We start from the raw sequence: 22,735 nt of genomic DNA on the forward strand, positions 1-22,735 counted from the left end.
TCAGGCCTTGGAGAAGGTGGCGGCGGCTCCCGCCGGGCCCCCGGGGGCGGCGCCAGGCTCCTCGGCCCAGCGGTTCATGCACCGGCGCCGGGCGTTCATGAAGAAGTTGCTGACGGTGTTCAGCTCCAGGCCAAGCTGCTGCGAGATGGTGACCTGCATCTCCTTGGACGGCCGCTTGTTCTCTTTGAAGATGGCGATCAGCGTGCGCCGCTGCAGGTCGGTGAACACCAGGCGCTGCTTCTTGGGCTGCAGCGCGCGCTCCTTTTGCTGCTCCTGCTCCTTGCGCTTGCAAGCTGCGGGGCGGGGCGGGGCGGGCAGGGGGCGGGGCCGCCGGGCAGGGGGCGGGGCCGCCGGGCAGGGGCGGGGCAGGGGTGGTGCCACCGTGCGGCCGCACGGGGAGAGGCAGGCAGGGTGTCCCGCCGGCAGGCGGAGAGGAAGCCAGACACAGCGGGAGGAGTAGTGGGGGAGGCACGGAGATGTCAGCGGCCGGGACGGACGGGCGACAGGGACGAGACGTCCGAAAGGACGGAAAAGACAGCCAGGAAGTGGAAGGACGAGGCGAGCAGGTGGGCGTGGGCGGGCACACGGGGAGGGGTGGCGGGTGGGGGAGACAGAGAAGGGGACATGATGTGAGCACTCGTTTGGTCCCCACCCTCGCCAGCCCCTCCTCTCTCCATAGCACCATCCCAGTCCCCCCCAGCCTGTTCCCACGCCTCCCCCACCAAACGCTCCCAGAGCCCCCAGGATGAGTCCGGTTGGTTTAGGGCAGCTTCCCCTCCACTCTGCAACTCAGACCCGGGAACACTGGGTGGCATTGTTGGTTCCATCTAATTGACTTCCGACTCACAACACCCCCGTGTGGCAGAGGAGAGAACTGTTCTGTCCCCGGAGTGTCCCCGAGGCAGGGCTGGGCCGTGTTTGGTTCTGTTGTGTATGGGGTGACTTTGAACCGAACCGACTTCATGGCACCTGACAATAACTAGCAACACCTGGGTTGCAGACGCAGGTGAGGAACTTCCTCGTGGAGCTCCCCCCACCACCCCTAGCAATCTGGGGTGATGAGGAAATGGAGGTGCTGATGGGCTGTGACAGTTCCTGTCTCTCCCTGGGCTGCCCGCGACACCTGAGGCCCTGGAGAAGCCCTGCATCGAAGCCCCACCCCAAGCCTCGTGCACTCCCTCCCACCTGAAAGCTGAACACCTAGATTTGACCTCTTCTTAGTATTGGGGGACCCTCTGCACCCACAGACCCGTGATGAAAGAGACCCTGGAGAAGCGGGGACGGTCGAGGGACTCTCCTTTCCCCAGGGGACAGGGGCACTCAGAAGTAAACAAAAGACACAGCTGTGGCTCAGGCCTTGGCCCTTCCCGCAGACCCCTTCCCTCCGTGCACCGAGGGCTTCCACAGGCTGGGCTACTCTGCAGGTGGGGCCCTCCGTTTCTCTGGCACGCCCCCATCACGGGTCACCAGAGACAGGGGTTCCATTGCCCTGCCCTGGCTACCCAGATTCCCACTTCCCTGAAGTAAAGTAGGTGCTATCTGAGAGACCGGACCCCAGCAGCCAGCCCCCCACTGGCTTTCTCCACGCAGAGCTGTCTTGTTTGGGTCCGATCGATGTCCACCCACCTCGAGAAGACAACAAGCACATGTCCCTCGTGCTGTGACTCACTTCTTGGGGACGGCAGGGACATGTATCTTGTGTGTGAGCTGACACGTGGACTCTCCAGTGGGTTGTGTCGAGGCCTAGGCTTAACTACCAGTGCTGGTCATTAGACATTTTAGTAGAGGCCAGTCAAATGAGCCGGCAGGGTGTGAGGAGGGCGGGAGGAGGCAGCATCTCAGAGAAGCAGACAGGGCAGGCAGCAAGTGGAGTATACAGAGTATAATTAGAGGTAAGAAACAGAGACTGCATGTTTATGAAACAAGAACAGGGTGCTATGCAAAAACAACTAGGCTAGTTGAAAGAATCAGAAAATGCTATCATTTAAACATCTATAGTGCTGTTTGGTTTGCACCCAGGAAAGGGGCGTGTCAGGGCTGTTTCTTTTCACTCTACTTATTTCATCGGTATGGGGAGCGAGCCACAGGGGGCACGGCACTGTATGGAGAGGAAGGCCTGTGGTGACATGCAGTTGACACAGCGTGTTTCCTGAAAGCCAAGAGGAAACACTCCACAATGAGGATCACAGACGACCTCCTTCCGTCAGCAGCACACCTCAATGTAAAGCAAGCCAAAGGGCTACCATCTGGCCCAATAGACAGCGTCACGATGGACGCCGAAGCAATGGAAGTGGCCAAGGATTTTTGTCTTGCCTAGATCCACACTCTGTGCCCAGGGAAGCCGAGGCCGGGCCGGGATGTCGACTGAAGCTTGCATTGGGTGGATCTGCTGCACAGGATTTCTCTCAAGTGTTGAGAAGCAAGACTGTAACTTTGACGACTAAGATGCTCCTTGGAGGCGAGGAGGGCAAGACTTGGTCTCACATACTTTGGTCATGTTGTCAGGCGAGACCAGTCCCTGGAGAAGGACATCGTGCTTGGTAAAGCGAGGAGCAGCGAAAGAGAGGAGGGTCGTTAAGTTGATGGACAAAGTGGCTGCACCAATGGGCTTGGGCAGTGGGGGGAGGTGGGGAGGGGCAGTGCGATGGTGCGGGTGGCGCAGGGCCGGGCGGTGTTTGGTTCGCTTGTGGACGGGGTTGCTGTGGGTCGGAGCCAACTTGCTGGCACCCAACAACACCACTCAGACCCCTATGAGTTGAAGCCGACTCTCAGAATCACCAGGGCTGCTTCATCACTTCACGGCCAGAGCGGAGTGATTCAGGGTGAGCCTGGGAGGGGAGAGGGAAGCCAAGAGCCCTGAAGAGAGGTCAGAGTTGGCGCGGAGAAGGGCAGGCGGTGGACGGGAGCACCCTAGAAAACAACGCATGGCTGCCGTTGGCCACACACAGGAATATTCATAGGCGACCCCGATGTCGGCAAAGGAGCGCCTTCGGCATCATGGGGAGGCTGGAAGATGCAGCACCCGCCTCCTTCCTGTGAGGGCCCCGGGGTGGGGGTGGGGGCTCCTTTCAAAGGGAAAGCTGAATTTCATGCCCAGAGAAAGAGTCAAGGCCCCACCCAGTCCTGGACCTCCTGGGGCCCCAGTTTTCCCACAAACAAAAAGACAGCACCTCAAACTCACACACCACCCCCCAGCCTCCACTGCCACCTCCCGTGGGTTTCCAAGACTGTCACTCTTGATGGGGGTGGAAAGCCGCCTCTTTCTCCTATGGAACAGCTGGTGGTTTCGAACTGCTGACCTTGCGGCATCCCCACTACATCACCCATGGGAACTGCCCGATCACCCGCTGCTCCTTCAGTCTTGTGGAAAGAGTCACCTTCCCCCAGAGAAGGCTCCTGTCTGCCTCCAGCTCCTCCGAGGCCTACTTCACGCTGCTAAGGTTCTCGCTGTTCTGAGCTCCCTCCTGGAGCCATCCTGGCTCGGGCCACCCCCTGTGAGGGAGCAGGAGGACCCCACAGGGCCTTCAGGCCTGACCTGTCTGCCCAGGAGCCTCTGAGCGGATTCGAGCCAGCAGAGCACCGGCCGGCTGGTGCTGTGGCACTCCAGAGCCTCTCAGCACATGCTCCATCGTTACGAAGATTCCAGAAGGCCAGGAGGTCTTATTTGCTCCCAGAAGGGAAGGCAGGGTCCCAAGGTGGCCCAGCTGGGACACTCCCCTCCCGCCCCTCCCCTCACTACAGGGGGCGGCGGTGGGCGGGGTGCCCAGAGGCAGGCGCAGGGGCGAAGGGCTGGCCTGCAGGAATTCTGGAAGAAAAAAAAACTAAACCCTTCACTTTCTGTTGATCACAGCAAAAAAGAGGGACCGAGGTTCCCACCCCCGCTTTGCCTGCGTACAATCTAATTACAGCTCCTCACAGCCCAGATCGATCAGCTCTGGTTGGAGCCATTTACCTACAGATGCTTTGGTCACCTGGGCCCTCCACCCACCAGCCAGCTGGTCAGGCCCACAGGGTGGGGGGCTGGGGGCCTCCCAGAGATGCCCTAAACACATCCCCTCACCAGCATCCTGCCGGGGCCTGTGCCAGCCCTGTACTGGGAGGTGGCCCGGGGAGAGAGGTGGTAGGCACGGCCCCTTCTGCAGAAAGGCAAACTGAGGCTTCAGAAAAGGGACCCCCTAGGACTTGGATCCGGGGGTCGGGCAGCCCTGAGGAGATGCCTGAAGCCACCAACCCTACCCACTGCTGCTGCCACCATGGGACTTCCACCCCTGCTGGTTTCTTTCTATCTCCATCAGCTCTGCTGCCACCATCTTTACCATGTACGCCACCACCTTCACCCACTCTACCACCTGCACCGTTACCTCTGCCTCCACTATTACTGCCACCTCATCACCTCTGCTGCCATCACCCCTCATATCCTCCACCTCTACTACCATCTCTCCCTCCACCATCACCTCTACTTCCACCTCTACCACCATCTCTCCCTCCACCATCACTTCTACTTCCACCTCTACCACCATCTCAACCTCCACCATCACCTGTACCACCATCTCTCCCTCCACCATCACCTCTATTCCACCTCTACCACCATCTCAACCTCCACCATCACCTCTACTTCCACCTCTACCACCATCTCAACCTCCACCATCACCTGTACCACCATCTCTCCCTCCACCATCACCTCTACTTCCACCTCTACCACCATCTCATCTCCACCATCACCTCTACTTCCACCTCTACCACCATCTCAACCTCCACCATCACCTCTACTTCCACCTCTACCACCATCTCAACCTCCACCATCACCTCTATTCCACCTCTACCACCATCTCAACCTCCACCATCACCTCTACTTCCACCTCTACCACCATCTCAACCTCCACCATCACCTGTACCACAATCTCTCCCTCCACCATCACCTCTACTTCCACCTCTACAACCATCTCAACCTCCACCATCACCTCTACTTCCAACTCTACCATTTCTACCTACACCACCACCACATTCTCTACCACCACCACCATCTCTACCTCCACCACGACTACCACCATTTGAATCTCCACCATCACCTGTACCTCCAACTCCACCACCAGCTCTACCTCCACCACCACCTCTCCTCCATCATCACCACTGCCTCCACCACCCCTCTACCTCCACCACCACTAAGCTCCACCATCACCTCTACCTCCACCACCAGTAACCTCCACCATCACGTCTACCTCCACCACCACTAACCTCCACCATCACCACTGCCTCCACCTCCCCCTCTACCTCCATAACCACACGTACCTCCACTACCACTAATCTCCACCACCACTAACCACCACAACCTCTACCTCCACCACCACTAACCTCCACCATCACCTCTACCCCACCTCTCCTCCACCATCACCACTGCCTCCACCACCAACCTCCACCATCACCTCTACCTCCACCCCAACTCTCCTCCACCATCACCACTGCCTCCACCACCAGTAACCTCCACCACCACCTCTACCTCCACCCCAACTCTCCTCCACCATCACCACTACCTCCACCACCACCTCTACCTCCACCACCACCTCTACCTCGACCCCAACTCTCCTCCACCATCACCACTACATCCACCACCACTAACCTCCACCATCACCTCTACCTCCACCACCTCTAATCTCCAGCACCATCTCTAATTCCACCACGACCTCTACCTTCACCATCAGCTCTACCTCGACCACCACTAACCTCCATCATCTCTACCTTCACCACAACTAACCTCCACCATCACCTCTACCTCCACCACCAATAACCTCCACCATCACCACCGCCTCCACCACCATTAACCTCCACCATCACCACTACCTCCACCACGACTAACCTCCACCATCACCTCTACCTCCACCCCAACTCTCCTCCACCATCACCACTGCCCCCACCACCACTAACCTCCACCATCACCTCTACCTCCACCACCACTAACCTCCACCATCACCTCTAACCTCCATCACCTCTACCTCCACCACCAATAACCTCCACCATCACCACAGCCTCCACCACCATTAACCTCCACCATCACCACTTCCTCCACCACCACTAACCTCCACCATCACCTCTACCTCCACCACCTCTAATCTCCACCATCACCACTAACCTCCATCATCACCACTTCCTCCACCATCACCTCTACCTCCACCACCTCTAATCTCCACCATCACCACTAACCTCCATCATCACCACTTCCTCCACCATCACCACTACCTCCACCACCACCTCTACCTCCACCACCACCTCTACCTCCACCCCAACTCTCCTCCACCATCACCACTACTTCCACCACCACTAACCTCCACCATCACCTCTACCTCCACCACCTCTAATCTCCACCATCACCACTAACCTCCACCATCACCACTTCCTCCACCACCACTAACCTCCACCATCACCTCTACCTCCACCACCTCTAATCTCCACCATCACCACTAACCTCCACCATCACCACTTCCTCCACCACCACTAACCTCCACCATCACCTCTACCTCCACCACCTCTAATCTCCACCATCACCACTAACCTCCACCATCACCACTAAACTCCATCACCTCTACCTCCACCCCACCTCTCCTCCACCATCACCACTGCCTCCACCACCACTAACCTCCACCATCACCACTAACCTCCATCACCTCTACCTCCACCCCACCTCTCCTCCACCATCACCACTGCCTCCACCACCACTAACCTCCACCATCACCACTAACCTCCATCACCTCTACCTCCACCACCACTAACCTCCACCATCACCTCTACCTCCACCCCAACTCTCCTCCACCATCACCACTACCTCCACCACCACTAATCTCCATCATCACCACTTCCTCCACCACCAATAACCTCCACCATTACCTCTACCTCCACCACCACTAACCTCCACCATCACCTCTACCTCCACCACCACTAACCACCACTATCACCTCTACCTCCACCACCACTAACCTCCATCATCACCACTTCCTCCACCACCACTAACCTCCACCATCACGTCTACCTCCACCCCACCTCTCCTCCACCATCACCACTGCCTCCACCACCAACCTCCACCATCACCTCTACCTCCACCCCAACTCTCCTCCACCATCACCACTGCCTCCACCACCACTAACCTCCACCATCACCACTAACCTCCACCATCACCTCTACCTCCACCACCACTAACCTCCACCATCACCTCTAACCTCCACCATCACTACTACCTCCACCACCACTAACCTCCACCATCAACACTAACCTCCATCACCTCTACCTCCACCACGACTAACCTCCACCATCACCTCTATCTCCACCCCACCTCTCCTCCACCATCACCACTGCCTCCACCACCACTAACCTCCACCATCACCACTAACCTCCACCACCACTAACCTCCACCATCACCACTAACCTCCACCATCACCTCTACCTCCACCACCACTAACCTCCACCATCACCTCTAACCTCCACCATCACTACTACCTCCACCACCACTAACCTCCACCATCAACACTAACCTCCATCACCTCTACCTCCACCACGACTAACCTCCACCATCACCTCTACCTCCACCCCACCTCTCCTCCACCATCACCACTGCCTCCACCACCACTAACCTCCACCATCACCACTAACCTCCACCACCACTAACCTCCACCATCACCACTAACCTCCATCACCTCTACCTCCACCACCACTAACCTCCACCATCACCACTAACCTCCATCACCTCTACCTCCACCACCACTAACCTCCATCATCACCACTTCCTCCACCACCACTAACCTCCACCATCACCTCTACCTCCACCCCACCTCTCCTCCATCACCACTGCCTCCACCACCAACCTCCACCATCACCTCTACCTCCACCCCAACTCTCCTCCACCATCACCACTGCCTCCACCACCACTAACCTCCACCATCACCACTAACCTCCACCATCACCACTACCTCCACCACCACTAACCTCCACCATCACCACTAACCTCCATCACCTCTACCTCCACCACCACTAACCTCCATCATCACCACTTCCTCCACCACCACTAACCTCCACCATCACCTCTACCTCCACCCCACCTCTCCTCCATCACCACTGCCTCCACCACCAACCTCCACCATCACCTCTACCTCCACCCCAACTCTCCTCCACCATCACCACTGCCTCCACCACCACTAACCTCCACCATCACCACTAACCTCCACCATCACCACTACCTCCACCACCACTAACCTCCACCATCACCACTAACCTCCATCACCTCTACCTCCACCACCACTAACCTCCATCATCACCACTTCCTCCACCACCACTAACCTCCACCATCACCTCTACCTCCACCCCACCTCTCCTCCATCACCACTGCCTCCACCACCCACCTCCACCATCACCTCTACCTCCACCCCAACTCTCCTCCACCATCACCACTGCCTCCACCACCACTAACCTCCACCATCACCACTAACCTCCACCATCACCACTACCTCCACCACCACTAACCTCCACCATCACCTCTACCTCCACCACCACTAACCTCCACCATCACCACTATCTCCACCAACCACTAATCTCCATCATCACCACTGCCTCCACCACCACCTCTACCTCCACTCGTGTCACTTCTAACCCACCACCTTTCACTCCACCATCATTTGGATCAAAGCCTCCTCCCATTTCCCTCTCCACCTCAGTCTCAACACCAGCACCACTTCCATTCTCCCCCATCACCTTCCCTATGTCCAACCCCGTCCCACAGTCCCATCACCTCCACACCCGCTCCTCACCCTCCTGTGTCCTCCTCTCAGGGATGTTTGCCCAGAAGAGGGCAACAGTGGGCTCCCAGCTGAGGGGGTGGAGGGCTGAGAGGTGGCTGCTGCACCATAGACATGCTCCACCAACCATGGTCACCATAGCAACCAGAGCAATGCCGCTCTGCTGGGCTGGCTCCTGGGATGGGTGGGTAGGGGATATCGGATTTGTTCTAGAACCCTGGCTGAGCCGCCTCTTCGCGGCCTCAGTCACCCGCCTGTGAAATGGAGGCAATCACAGCACCTCCTTCAAGCAGTGCTGGCTTCGGCCAGCTGCCTCAGTCTGCAGGCCCCTCTCCCTAAGGGAACAGGCCGAGGTCTAATCCTCCCTGCTTGCCCCCCGGGGGTGGGGCCGGGGAGACACCTCTCCAGTGTCCTGGCCCACCTGCTTGTAGCTGCACTAAAGTTTGTTCCCTGCATCTGGATCCTCTGCTTTGCGTTTTAATTCCACTCTGCAGACATCTCCCCGTTTACAGTCATCCGTCCCTTCAATAGCCCCACCCTCCACTCTTAGAACCGCCCTGGAGCTCAGGGAGGAGGGCGCCCTGCCCCTGGCTCTTGGGGTCCCCGGGGCTCAGCGCGGGCTGGGTGCAAAGGTGGGACATGCGGTGGGGGTGCTCTGAGAGAGAGGCGCTCTCTCCCCCTGCCCCCGTCCCGGGTGCCCGCCCGCATTTCCCGCAGTGGCCGGCAGAGGGCTGCCGCCACCTCCGCAGCCCTGGCAGCAGAAAGCAGGCAGGTGGGCTCATTGGTTCTGGAGGCCTGGGAAAGTGAGTTTCCTGGGGTTAGCAAACACGCCCCTGGAGCCAAAGTGCCTCAATGGGCATCTGCCTCCGTTTTGGGCAGTCTGCCCCAGTTTGCTCTACTGCAAAATGGGCTCACTTGTGGCCCCAGGTTGTCGTAGCCGTTGGGCTGCGAACCAGAAGGTCAGCAGTCCCAAACCACCAAAGGTCCCGAGAGAGAAAGAGGAGACTGAGACAGTACTCCCGGGAAGGGGCGGTTCTACCTGGTTGGACAGCAGTAAATTGGCGGTGAATCTAAGCTGAAGGTTTAGGCAGAAATAATCTGACTGAGGCTACCTGAGCACATCCCCCAAAGCCCAGGAGCAATGGTTGACTCCAGGACACTTCCCCAACACCTGCAGAGCCCTGACTCTTTCCTCTGGCACGCCCCTCTCCTCCCTCTGGTCCCTGTCGGTCTGGTGTGCCTCAAGTGACTGGGGCACCTCGTTCACACAGCTAGCACTCTGGGTTACCCTCGGACTCACATGGACCCCCGAGGGACATGAAGAACATGCGTCTAGTGGACTCTGGGACATCCCTAATATAAGTTCCAGCCCCCAGCCTTTGAGGGAGCCCCGGGGTCCCCGACCAACCACTTTTGTGGGATCTGAAAGAATGAATTATGACTACAGGGGGAGCTGGGGGTCTCAGCTGTGAACTCACCTCCCATTCCCTGGCCAACAACAGAAAGCCCCCTTCTATCCTTTATCCAGAAGCTAGTGGGCACAACCTGAGTGTAGCTGCAGGGGTGGGGGGGTTCCTCTGGTTCTGAGACACACCTGTACCTCAGGTATGTCTTGTCACACCCAGTAGGGGTGGGGTGCAGAATGAAAGGCAGGGTGAGCACAGCCGGTCTGTGAGGCTCCTGTGATAGGGCCCACCTGGACATTGAGGGAGGACAGACCTGGGGCCGGAGCCAGACAGCTGTCTGGCCAGGAGACTGTGGGTGGCACCAGGGGGCCATTTGACAGGGAAGGACAACAGCTGGACACTGCTCAGAGGCAGACCGAGAAATGACACTTGGGACCGTGAGTCTCCATGGCCTGTCCCCTGTGGCTAGGCTCCTTCACTATATCCACCGGGGCACCCCCCTTACCTCCCCCTCAGGCCACCTGCTGAGCGGCTGCTCCCCCCCAGAGGGGACAGTTCCATAGCAGGGGAGCTCTAGCAGGGCTGCTGATGGTTTCCCTGGTGACCAGTCCCTCCTGCCACCAGCTTCCGGCCCCAGATGTGGGGAACACTGGGGTCTCCACCCTGGGGGCTGTACAACACTGCTGGTGGGGGGAGGTAACTTGCCTATGGCGTTGTTGACTCACAGAGACCCCCAACCCCCGTTGTTTCTGAGTGGGCTAGTCTTTCTGGGAGCAGCCTGCCTCATCTTTTCCCCAAGTTACAGCTGGTGGGTTTGAACTACTGACCTTTGAGTGAGCACCCTGCTCCTAACCCACTGCTCCTCTAGAGGGCCCTGATATACACAGTGCTGGCCAGCTGGGGGCACTGGGGTAGGAGGCCCTTGAGTGTGGGTGCCTCTAGGACAGTGGTCTGATCTGGACCATGCCCCAGGTCTGGAGGGAGGGCGCTCCGGGAAGCCTCATCTGCCCCCACTTCACTCCCCACCTCCTTTCCCCTGCCCCACCCACTCCAGCCTCCTGACCTCTCACCCACTTTGGTCTACATCCAGCCTCCCTTTCCCCATCCCCACCCTCCCACCTCCCCTGATGGGATTTTAATAGCCACAGTTTCAAATTAGTTCCTGGTCTCTCACAGTCTTATCTGAGAAAGAGCATTTTCTCCTGGAAGCCAGACTCCAGACCACCTGCCCCTCCCGCTCACTCCATCTGGAGGCGGGGCCAAGGGGGCCGGGTTGTGGGGGGGGCCTACCCCTCCAAATCACTCCATCTGAAGGGGAGGACAATGGAGGGGAAGCAGGCAGGGAGGGGGGCAGGGTTCTACAAGAAAGAAGACCTCGCTCAACATCCTCAAAGGAGAACAACACAAACAGTGCTGGAGTGCTCATGCGCACACATGCACACACAGACAGACGCACATGCACACACAGACAGACGCACACGCACACACGGAGACGCGGACACGCGCGCATGTACACACATACAGACACACACGCACGTGCACACGTGGACACACACCTGCACCCAGACATACGCACGTGCACACACATGTGTACACACAGGCGCTGGCCACAGACCCAAGGCCTCATTTAAAAAACAAAGTTAAAGAGCCACCTGAGCACCTTTGGAAACGGACGACCGGGAGGAGCCACAATAAAAAGGAGAGGGGAGGGGGCACGGGGTAAAAAGTGGGGCAGCTGCAGCAGGGCCTTAGAACGAACGACTGGACACACACACACAAGCCCAAGGCCATCAGCGGTGCTGTGGACTCTGACGCCTGGCCACCCTGCCGGGCAGGAGCGGAGGCTGTCCCTGCACCGTGGGGGTTTCGGCCGCAGCCATCTTAACAGCAAGCCTTCGCGGGCTCCCCAGCGGCCAGTGGGTTCGAACCGTCCCTTTGTGTTAGCCACAGAAAAGCTTCCGTCCCCGGCGCCCCTGCGATGCACTCACTCACCAAACTGCCCCTTACTGCCCGTGTGCAGGCCAACGCACAGCCACCCTGGCCGACAGGGCAGAGCCGCGCGCCGCAGGACGCAACTCTTCCCTGAAGGAAGTCTCTCCCGCCAGAACGGCGGGTGGTTTCAAACTGCCGACTGTCCTTAGCAGCTCTGTGTGCAACCACGACCCAGCCTGGGCTCCTCCAGGGAACCCCAAAGGGGTGGAGACACAGTATGAGGTGGGGATGTTTGGGAGGGGGGGGCAGGTGAAGACAGAAAGGTGGTCTTGGCTGAATGATTTGGTGGTGGGGCACACAACAGGGCGACCCTAGGCGTGTGGGGTGTGTGTGTGTGTGTGTGTGTGTGTGTGTGTGTGTGTGTGTGTGTAAGGTGAATAAAAAAGATCCTGCGCAGCTGGGAACCCCGGATCAGCGGTTGGAAACCACCAGCTGCTCCCTGGGAGAAAGACGGAGCCCCTCTCAGAAACCCACAGGAGAGTCCTAGGGAGTCTGACCCAGGGCGGCGGGGGGGGGGGGGGGGGGGGGAGGGGGGGAGGCTTGGTTTGTTTGTTTGTTCAGCGCCCAGCGGTCGGGAAGGAGACAGGAATGTATGTGCCTGCAGGCCCCAGAGTCCCAGAAGAGAGGCGTGGGCAGGACGAGGTCTCTGGGGCTCCACTGGATGTGGGAACGGCATGAATAGGACAGGATGGTTTAAGGGGGGCCAGGCGGAGGGGCGTGGAGAGCTGGGTGGATAGCGCTATCTTCCCCAGCGTCTCCCTCAGCCCACCCCGAGGGTCCGTGGGGCTACCTTGCCAGGTGCCCTCAGGGCGTGGTTGAGAGGGGGTGCCAATGGCTGGGGGAGCCCTGGAGAGCTCGCGGCGGAGGGACTTAAACCCAAAGTCCCCCTCCTACCCGTCTCTGAGACTCAGTTTCCCCAACTGCACTGTGGGAGCGCTGGCCTTCAGCTTTGACCTCCTGCAGACTTGGCTCTGAGCTCCCAGGCGAGGCCCCCTCCAGGAGGAGGTGCAGAGCGCACGTCTGCCCAGCTCCGCTCTCCCTCCGCTGCAGCACAGTTGGTGTAGAGGTTCCGCACAAAGCGTCCTCCAGTGTACAAAGCCTCTAGAAGACCCCCATACCTGCCTTCCCCAGCCCAGCGTCTCCCACCCCCTCCTGTCCTCCCTCACATCTGTCCCCTTGGGCACCTTCAGCTGCAGAAGAATTGGAGGGTCTTCCCGTGCCCCCTGTCCCATGGGCCAAAGTCTGCAATGTCCTTGGGTGGTTGTGGCCATCCTTGCCATGTCCCTGTGGGTGTCTACACTGTCTACTGTCTCCCGTGGATGTCTGCACTGTCTACTGTCTCCCGTGGGTGTCTGTACTGTCTACTGTCTCCCGTGGGTGTCTACACTGTCTACTGTCTCCCGTGGGTGTCTGTACTGTCTACTGTCTCCCGTGGGTGTCTGCACTGTCTACTGTCTCCCGTGGGTATCTGCACTGTCTACTCTCTACCGTGGGTGTCTACACTGTCTACTGTCTCCCGTGGGTATCTGCACTGTCTACTCTCTCCCGTGGGTGTCTACACTGTCTACTGTCTACTGTGGGTGTCTACACTGTCTACTGTCTCCCGTGGGTGTCTACACTGTCTACTGTCTCCCGTGGGTGTCTGCACTGTCTACTGTCTCCCGTGGGTATCTGCACTGTCTACTCTCTCCCGTGGGTGTCTGCACTGTCTACTGTCTCCCGTGGGTATCTGCACTGTCTACTCTCTCCCGTGGGTGTCTACACTGTCTACTGTCTCCCGTGGGTGTCTGCACTGTCTACTGTCTCCCGTGGGTGTCTGCACTGTCTACTGTCTCCCGTGGGTGTCTACACTGTCTACTGTCTCCCGTGGGTGTCTACACTGTCTACTGTCTCCCGTGGGTGTCTACACTGTCTACTGTCTCCCGTGGGTGTCTGTACTGTCTACTGTCTCCCGTGGGTGTCTACACTGTCTACTGTCTCCCGTGGGTGTCTACACTGTCTACTGTCTCCCGTGGGTGTCTACACTGTCTACTGTCTCCCGTGGGTGTCTGCACTGTCTACTGTCTCCCGTGGGTGTCTGCACTGTCTACTGTCTCCCGTCTATACTGCACTGTGTCCCTGTGAGCATCTATACTGCTCTCCATGGGCATCTACACTGTCTTCTGTCCACTGTGGGTGTCTACACTGTCTACTGTCCCCTGTGGGCCTCTATACTGTGCCCTGTGCGCGTCTACACTGCACTGTGTCCCTGTGAGCAAGTATACTGCCCTCTGTGGGCGTCTACACGGTGTACTGTGTCCCTGTGGCTATTTACACTGTGCTTCCATTGGTGTTTGCACTGTTCTGTGAGGGCACCTATACTGAGTCCCTGTGGACGTGTATGCTGACCCGTAAGACTTTGTCCCCAAGTCCCCTGGTCCATACATTGTCCTACCAGCCCGCCTCTGTCCCCCAGCAGCCAGTGCTAGTCCTGGATGAATCTTTACCCGCTGGCTTCTGTCCCTGGACCTCTGCCTTTGTGGGTGTGACTCTGTGTAGCTCTGAAGGGTCCCCCACTAGCCCCCACATCTGTCCACCTGCCCAGACTCCAGTCAAAGGAGGGTCCCCTTTCCTCAATGATACCCCTCCCCACTACCCCCGTGGATGTACATTGATTGGGCCAAGGAGGAAACTGAGGCCAAGGTCACGTGGGTCTTCCAGACCGCCCCTGGCTTGTGGCCGTCTCTCTCCTCCCCCTGCTGCTGCTTCGTATTGATCAGGGTCCATATTTAATTAAAACCTAGATGCAAACCAGGTCAGCCTCCCCAGTTAAGCCGGGCTGCTGGCTGTGTGCTGGCTCCCATCTCCCCACCTTTGTTCCCAGGCTCCTACAACCTCCAAACCCATTGGGATGAGAGTCTAGAGCTGGGTTGGGATGTGGGCAGGGGGGCTACATCTTTCCAAAGATGGCTCACAGGTCAGGGAGCAGCTCCCTGTACTCCATACAGGACCCTCTCTGGGCACAGAGAGGGCACCAGGGATGGGCAGTGCCAGTACAAGAATTGGAGGAGAGGAGGTGGTGGTAGCTCAGACTAAAGTGGTGATGGTTGATAGGGAGCAAAGGGAATCCATTGGAGATAAAGAAGAATGGATCATTTAGAGACTAATCAGGTTCCAGGAGGTGACACAGCCAGACTTCTGCCCTGTAAGAGCCTCCTTGCTCCCCCCCCCCCACCCATCCACTGTACTCCTCTCTGGAGTGTCTCGGGCTCCAGGTAGATCAACCAAGGGAGGGGATGGGTGGCTTTGGGCCTTGGGGTGCTGCTGTTTCTCCAGTGAGGCCAGTCCTGGAGTGAGGGGAGGGGACCCACAGGCTCTGAGTTCGAGGGAAGGAAGGTCCCAGAATCTGGCTTGTCCTCCCTTCCCTGCTGGGGGTCCCCCAGGTGCCCAAATTAGATTACTGTCACTGTCCAGAAAGGACAGACTGAGGGGAGGACAAGGCTCCCAGGGCAGCATCCTCCCACCAGGACAAAGCCACCGCCCCCGTCACTGGGTGCCAATACATAGCACAGCCACCCTCTAAGGCATGCCTGGACCGTGTCTGGGAGGGTAACTCTGTGCAAATGCAGTCAGCCCCATCTTTCTCCAGGGCAGCGGTGGGTGGGTTTAAACTGCAGACCTTGGAGCTAGCAGCCCAAAGGCTAATGCACCATTCTCCTCACAGCTACAGAGCTCCCCCCACCCACCTTGTGAGTCTGCAAGCGCCACTTCCTGGACTCCTGTTCCTCACTGTGCCTCACCTTCCTCCCACCTGCTAGAGCTCAGCTCCACTCCAAGCCTGGGGAGCAACCTTTCCCTTCTCCAAGCGTCGGCTTGCCTGCCTGTAAAGTGGGCGCAATAGCGGAAGGACCTATTTAAAAGGTCCTTCTGAGTCCGCCCTCCCTCCCTCTCCTTTTCTGAGAAGCCCTCTCCTGCCTAGTGAGGAGCGGAGCCTGGCTCTGAAACCCTGGGCCAGCCTCATCAAAGAGCCTGAGATCTGGAGGTGGGGGCTAGTTTCAGGCACTCAGCAGTCTCCCTCTGCCCTGTGAGTCCCTGTGGGGTCTCAGTCCCTCTAGAACAGTGGTTCTCAACCTTCCTAATGCTGCAACCTTTTGATACAGTTCTTCATGATGTGGTGACCCCCCAACCATAAAATTACATGCATTCTGAAATGAAATACAGTTACTTCATAAGGATAAGTTTGCTACTTTAATGAATCGGTAGACCCCTGTGAAAGGGCCATCAATCCCCAAAGGGGTCAGGACCCACAGGTTGAGAACCGCTGCTCTAGAGTGCTAAAGAACCCCTGCTCATTCTCCGCTCATCGCACAGGTTGATGTGACCTGGCTGACGCCCTGAAGCCAAGAGGTGTGAATGCTGGTGTATGACTGAGCCCAGCAGCTTCCACCAGAGAGGAGATGGGGAGGAGTCCATGAGAACAGTCTTAAAAATACTTGCAGACCAGCTAGGAGTCTTTTCAAGGGATGTCCTGGACGGGAGTGGGGTGAGGAGTTTCTGCAGAAGCAGGGTCCCAGAATGTTCAAGGGGTCAGAGGGGTGGGGGAATGGGGCATGCAGGTGGTCACCGCTCCAAATGGGGCTACAGAATTGGAGGTTGCAGAAGGGAAGAGAGAGGGCAGGCTTATATTCGCTCCAGAAGACCCCTACCCCCTGAGACGGGCTTGGGGTCCCTGCCAGCCCTAGAGACTGTCCTCCAGCAGCAAATCAGTTCAGGGAAATGAATTAGAATAGTATGTTTCTTAGTTTACTCCCACCCCCCACCCCCGCCCTCTTTTCTTGCTTCTTTGTCCGAAGTGTCTGATCTGCTTGGAATGGGGATGGGAGTCCCTTGTATGTACATTATATATACATGATATATATTCACTGTATGTATATTATTTCTGATCAGTTACCGAAAAATATTTTTCTTCCGGAGTTGCAATTTAAACAATATTTGAAGAAGGCCGAAGCTATCGACCGGCGACGTGATGAATTAGAGACGGTCATTCGAACGCATCGACCGCCCCGCCCCCGCCGAGGAACCCACTGCCCCTCCCCCAGCTCCTCTACCAGAATTACAGTTGGAGGCAGACCCCCCGGAGGGCTTGGAGGGGGCAGCGGGTGAGGGGGTGGGGGTGGGGGCGGTGGGACACGAGGACCCTGGAGCAGAGGTAGGATGGGGGTGCAACGCAAAAGAACCTTGGCTAGACTGGCAGGAGTCCAGAATCCCCACATTGTACAGATGGGTAAACTGAGGGACGTTGTACACGGGCACAGACAGGGGTGCAGGGGTGGGAGGGTTCGCCTCCAATTCCTTAATTCCTTTTCCCTGCCTCTGTCTCGCTCTGTGTTTACGTTTTCTCTGTGTCCGTTAGTCGTTCGTGTTCTCTCTCTCTCTCCTGATTTTTTTTGTGTCTTTTTCTCGCCTCTTTGTTTTCTGTCTCCCATCGCTCCTTCCTCCGTCTTTCTCTTCTCTGTCTCGGTCTCTCTTCATGTCTAGCTGTCTGCTCGTCTGTTTCCCTTGTCGATTCTTTCTCTTGGGGGCAGGGCCCTTTCGAAGGGACAGGCTGGCCACGAGTAACTTCGCGCCGGCGGTGCGTCCGGAGCGGGATGGCCCGGCGCCGGGGCCGCCGGAGGTATCGCCGGCCCCGACTGGGACCCGGAGCGTTTGAATCGTGCGGAGAGAAGGCGTCTCAGCTGAGCGCGCCGGTGCCCTGGAGAGGTTCGGGCTGTCGCCCGGCGAGGAGTGGGGACGCGCCCCCGCCGCCCCCAGTAAGCGCGGCGATTAGTGGCCACTTGATCGCTTTCCATTTGCTCAGCGACCGGAACTAAAGGGCTCCGCCAGCGCGCGCGTAATTACCCTCGGTCTTCCGCCCGCCACCCACGACCTCAGGGTCGTGCTGGGCGGTGTAGACGCGGCCCTCGGCTCCGGGCGCGCCAGAAAGGCGGTGGGTGCGGGGCCTGTGTGTGTGTGAGTGCAGCAGGTTCATGTCACCAAGGCTCCTGTACCCCGTCCGTCCGGGTGGCGTGCGCTGGCCCCAGTGCTCCCTCTCCCCGCACCCAAGAGGCGTGGAAAGTCCCGTTTCCCAAAAGGGAAACCGAGGCTGGGAGAGGTAATGTCTCAGTCTACAGGGGCAGGAATAGAATTCGTGACAGTGAGTTTGTTTTGGGGGAAAAGAGACATCAGGGAGTGGACCCTGGGTCTGTCTCCCCTGTAATTCTCTTGGGCGCCTGTATGGTTAGGTGCTGCGCTGGGGCCAGGAGACCGTAGGCGGTGGGCACCGGCTGGCTGCACAGACCCAGCAGCCAGCCGGGCATTGCGGACGGACGCGGGGGTCCTCACTTAAGGTTGGTCCTTCTGTGGCAGGGGCCTGCCGGAAAGTGTGATTTCAATACCGCCAATGGGCCGAGTTATTTCCCACGAGAGTGGAAATTCGCTGCACACACACACACATACACACCGCTCAGGATGAGCTACAAAACCTCAGTGCGCGGAGGAGGAGGGAGATGGCTGGCTGGGGAGAGCACCTTGCAGCCTCACGCGTGTGGCCCGGCTGACGCGAGTTTTCCAAGGAGCCACTTAGTGTGTGTGAGGGATTTGAGCTGTGCCTGTGCGAGGATTTGGGCAGTCTGGGGTGTCACCCCATTTCCAGCCCGCAAGTGGGAGGTGCGGGTCTATTGGGGCACTAGTGCCACCACAGGGGTTACGGGCAGCAGAGGCGGAGCCATTGCTCACTGTCCGCAGGATAGTCCTCACAAAGAATGTATTCCCGGCGGCCCTTTCTCCCCACGCTCCCACGAGGTGGGAAGGGGGACTCCCGCTTCCCACGGGGAGGGGGAGTGGAGAGTTGAAGACCCCCAAGAGAATCCCACCAGCGACCTCGCCCTGAAGGGGGTGAGGACTGAGACCAGGGGAAGCAGTGTCCCCACTCCGCAAGACGGTTCAGTCAGCGGCGACAGGGAGGCCTCGGCCAAACTTAAGACCCCTACTCACCCCCCCCATTCTTTTCCTGGATGGGAGCTTGGGGTGGGAGGGTGGGGGGGCTAGTCAACCCCCTCCTCCCCACCTCCCTGTTAGAGGGACAACTCCGCTGAGCCCCAGCCGCCCGCTCCGCTTGCCCCAGTGTAAGGCTGAGAAGCAGGAGATCAATCGATCGGGGAGCCAGCAGCTATTGTCCCCGGAGCCGGGCTGCACAGCTCACTCCCCAGCCCGTCCTCCATGAAAGACCCCCCACCTTAACCAGGTGGTTGGGGGGGGGAACCTGCCTGCCTGCGACACATACGCAGGAGATAGGGGGTCTGACTAGTCGCCTCCTTAGGGGCAGGTGTAGACCCTCTGTTGTCAGCTGAAAGAGAGGAAGAGGAGGGTTCCTATGGAGCCGATGGCCGGCTGTCCGCGCGAGACAGAGAAACAAATAAAGCGCGACTGAGACGGGAAGAAGAAAAAGGAGGGGAGGAGAGGGGGCAGTGAATCCCGAAACGGGAGGAAAATAAATGCACAGCAGTTTGACCTGGGAGATGTGAGCGAGGAAGAGACTGGAGAGGCCCGCCCGCCCGCCAGCCGCGCGCCCCCAACTCAGCCCCTGGCTCAGGCTAGGGGCCGGGACCGGAGTGAAGGCCTCCGGCCGTGCGGCCGGCCGAGGGTCCCCGGGGCCGCCCCTCCCCCGCGCGTTCTCCGGTGACCTTTGCCAGCGGCCAGAGCGCAGGCGGGAGGCGGCCATCGATCGAGGGCCAGCTACAAAGAGGCGCGCGCTGGGCCGGGGAATGAGCGCGGGTCGGGCTCTGCTCTCGGCGGCGCACGGACGCTATCGCTGGCAGCGCTGGGGGCAAAGCGGGCCCTCTCCCACAGGAGGAGGCATGTGGCACCCCAAGCTGACAACTGCGACGCCTCGGGGCACAGAGCAGACTCCCCGCCCCCTTCTAGACACACACCACAGGCGCACACTCACACAATGAGCTACCCTGGAGCAGCTTGGGGCGCGGCCAAGCAGCCTAGGGGGGCCGAGACCCCTTTCCCATTCCCAAACGGGAGGGCGTGACGTCTCTGGGGGGGGGGGAAGCCTCTGGTCCCTGTTGGTGGCGGGCGACACAAACTGGAGAGGGCCTCAGACCCCCTCTGCCCTCTCCGGTGCCCCCCTGTCCCCCCAGGGTCTGGGGCCCTTGGGTCGCCCAGCGGGGTGGCCCAGCCCGCCGATTAGGCGGCTAGGGCGCGGTGCGCTCCTACCTGCTAGGCGCAGCGCGGACATGCGCTGGAACTCTGGCTCCTGCAGCCACTTCCACATCCTGCGGAAGGTCTCGCGGCCGGACTTGAGCTTGCTCCAGGGCTTGGGGTTGCGCAGCAGGTCGGAGAGCGTGCCCTGCGAGCGGCACAGGATGCGCTGCGCGAAGATGGCTTGCGGGATGCTGTAGCGCTTCAGCTCCGCGGTGATGCGCTGCGCCACCTCCTTGGTGTTGATCTCCTCTGCCGCCGCCCCGGGGCCGCCGCCGCCGCCGCCGCCGCCGCCCGCGTGCGGCCCGTGCGCCCCGGACGCCGCCAGCCCGCCCAGCGGCGCCAGCAGCCCCGCGGCGCCCCCACCGCCCGCGGCCCCGCCGCCGCCGCCGGGCAGCCCACGGGCCAGCGCGTCCTCCGCGCGCCCCAGCAGCGCGGCGTGCGGCTCGAAGGCAGCCGGCGGCAGCAGCTTGTCCCCGGCCAGGTGGCCCGGTGCGCCGTAGGCAGCCAGCGGCGGCGGTGGCGGCGGCGGCTGCGGGGCGCCGTGCAGCGCAGGCGGTAGCGCGTTGGGCAGTGGCGACAACGGGGACCCCATGGCCGGCAACTCCTTGCCATAGGGCCCGTAGAGGTGGCCCACGGAGGCGAGAGCGGCGCGCTCATCGCGCATGAGGGTGAAGCTGCCGCTCACGCTGGCCGCCAGGCGCTGCGGCGGGGGCGGCGGGGGCGGCGCGGCCGCCGGGTGAGGGTGCGCGTGCGGGTGGCCGCCGTGCGCCCCGGCCACGGCCGCGGCCGCCGCGTGCTGGTGGAACTTGTCGGCCACGGCGGCGAGAGGCGGCAGGTGCTGCAGCGGCGTGAGCGTCGTGTAGGTGCCGCCCAGGCCGGGCGCCTCGCAGGCCATGCCCATGGCGGGGTGCAGCGGACTGGCCAGTTCCCCGCGGAAGTCGGCCCCGCTGCCTGCGCCGCCCGCGCCCCCGGCGCCCCCGGCGCCGCCACCGTCCAGTAGGCTGGCCATGCCGGCCACCAGGCCCGGGCGCCCGGTCGCCACCAGGCCGCGGTGCTGCGCCGCCGCCGAGCGCGCGTGGCCCGGGCTCAGCAGCTCGCCCGCCTGCGCGTGGGCCACGCCGTGCAGGCCCCCCAGGCTCTCCAGGCTCAGCTCCATGCTCGCCGGCTCGGCCGTCCGCCCGCCCGAGCGTTTCAAGCCCGCCGCATGGCTCCGCCGCTCCGCGGGGGCTGCGCGCAAGGCTGCCCGGCTGCCCTGCTGCGTGCGCGGCCACCAGGATGTGGCGGGGGAGCGGCCGCCTGAGCCCAGGCCCGGCCTGACGTCAGCACCCCCGCCCACCGCTCCCCTCACTGCCTCCCGCCGCCGCGCGCCGCTCCCGCCCAGGACCCCGCCAGCGGAGCAGGCTGGGGCGCGAGCTCTGGCCGGACGTGCAGGGGGAACAGGACAGAGTGGCCCAGGTGGGACTGGGAGCCTCTCTCTGAGTCTCTGAACCGGTCTGTGACTCTCCTCAGAGCGCCACACGCAGGACTTTCTTGTCGGATCCCCATCTCCAGGGAGGGCGTGGAGGGGCTGAAGGGGACTTTTCTCACACCAGTCACCCCAGTAACAGCCCCCCACCGACCACCTAGGAAGACGGCTCCCTCAAAGCTCAGCCTGAAAAAGCATACTCAGGGGGCCACAGCCTTGCATGACCTGTGTGGAAGGAGCAGAGGAGAGACCCTCAGGCTGGGTCTCACCTATATTCACCCCAAATGTCTGGCTTTGTACAGGGCACCTCGGCCTCAGTTTCTCCAGTTGTATAATGGAACAGTCCGGCCAGAGGAGACTCGTAGGCCTCCCTAATCCATCCCATGATTTGACAAAGCAGGTACTGAGTGAGGGGTGACCCTACAGAATAGTGGCCCTGTAGTCCAGGGGGCTGAGCATGCTTCCTACCCTCCTATTGTCTCCATTCTCCTTTGAGGTATGTGGGGTGGAGGGTGCTCCTCCCAGCACCTGCATAAGAGGGCCTAGGGACCCCTTGGAACTGGGATAAATGGGGGTCCTGGCCAAACAGACCGATTGAGGATATCACCCAGTGGGGCATAAGATGCCAGCAGCCTTGGAGGTGGGGAGGAGAATCCTGCAGACCAGGCCAGACCCCAAAGGGCACCCCCTCTCAGATAAGACCTGGGGTTGGAGGTGCCTAGACCCACCTCATCTCTTTCACATCGGACCCAGGGATGAGCCCCACCCCTTGTTTTCTAGGATAAGAGAGGGTCTACCCATTTCAGTGGGGAGTATCAGGCCTGCCAGCCCAATGTGCCTGCCCCATCTCTGTAGGGGCAGGTGGG

At 60.1% G+C, this 22,735-nt stretch overlaps 1 protein-coding gene across 1 annotated transcript; it reads right to left on the reverse strand.

The window, feature by feature from the left end:
* On the reverse strand, positions 1-21,560 carry ONECUT3 (one cut homeobox 3). Its single transcript, XM_075535321.1, has 2 exons — positions 20,417-21,560; positions 1-293 (listed from the first exon to the last, which is right to left on the reverse strand). Exons 1-2 carry the CDS (start codon positions 21,558-21,560, stop codon positions 1-3), a joined length of 1,437 nt encoding a protein of 478 aa, XP_075391436.1.
* Positions 21,561-22,735: the final 1,175 nt, after the last annotated feature.

This window comes from Tenrec ecaudatus, chromosome 1, assembly GCF_050624435.1.
Source record: "Tenrec ecaudatus isolate mTenEca1 chromosome 1, mTenEca1.hap1, whole genome shotgun sequence".
In the NCBI taxonomy this organism is placed as follows: domain Eukaryota; kingdom Metazoa; phylum Chordata; class Mammalia; order Afrosoricida; family Tenrecidae; genus Tenrec; species Tenrec ecaudatus.

Coding starts and splice junctions, on each gene's coding strand:
- ONECUT3 (XM_075535321.1), bottom strand. CDS start 21,560: ATGGAGCTGAGCCTGGAGAGCCTGGGGGGCCTGCACGGCGTGGCCCAC. Junction 294..20,416: donor GTCCGCGCTGCGCCTAGCAG/GTAGGAGCGCAC, acceptor CCCGCCCCGCAG/CTTGCAAGCGCAAGGAGCAG.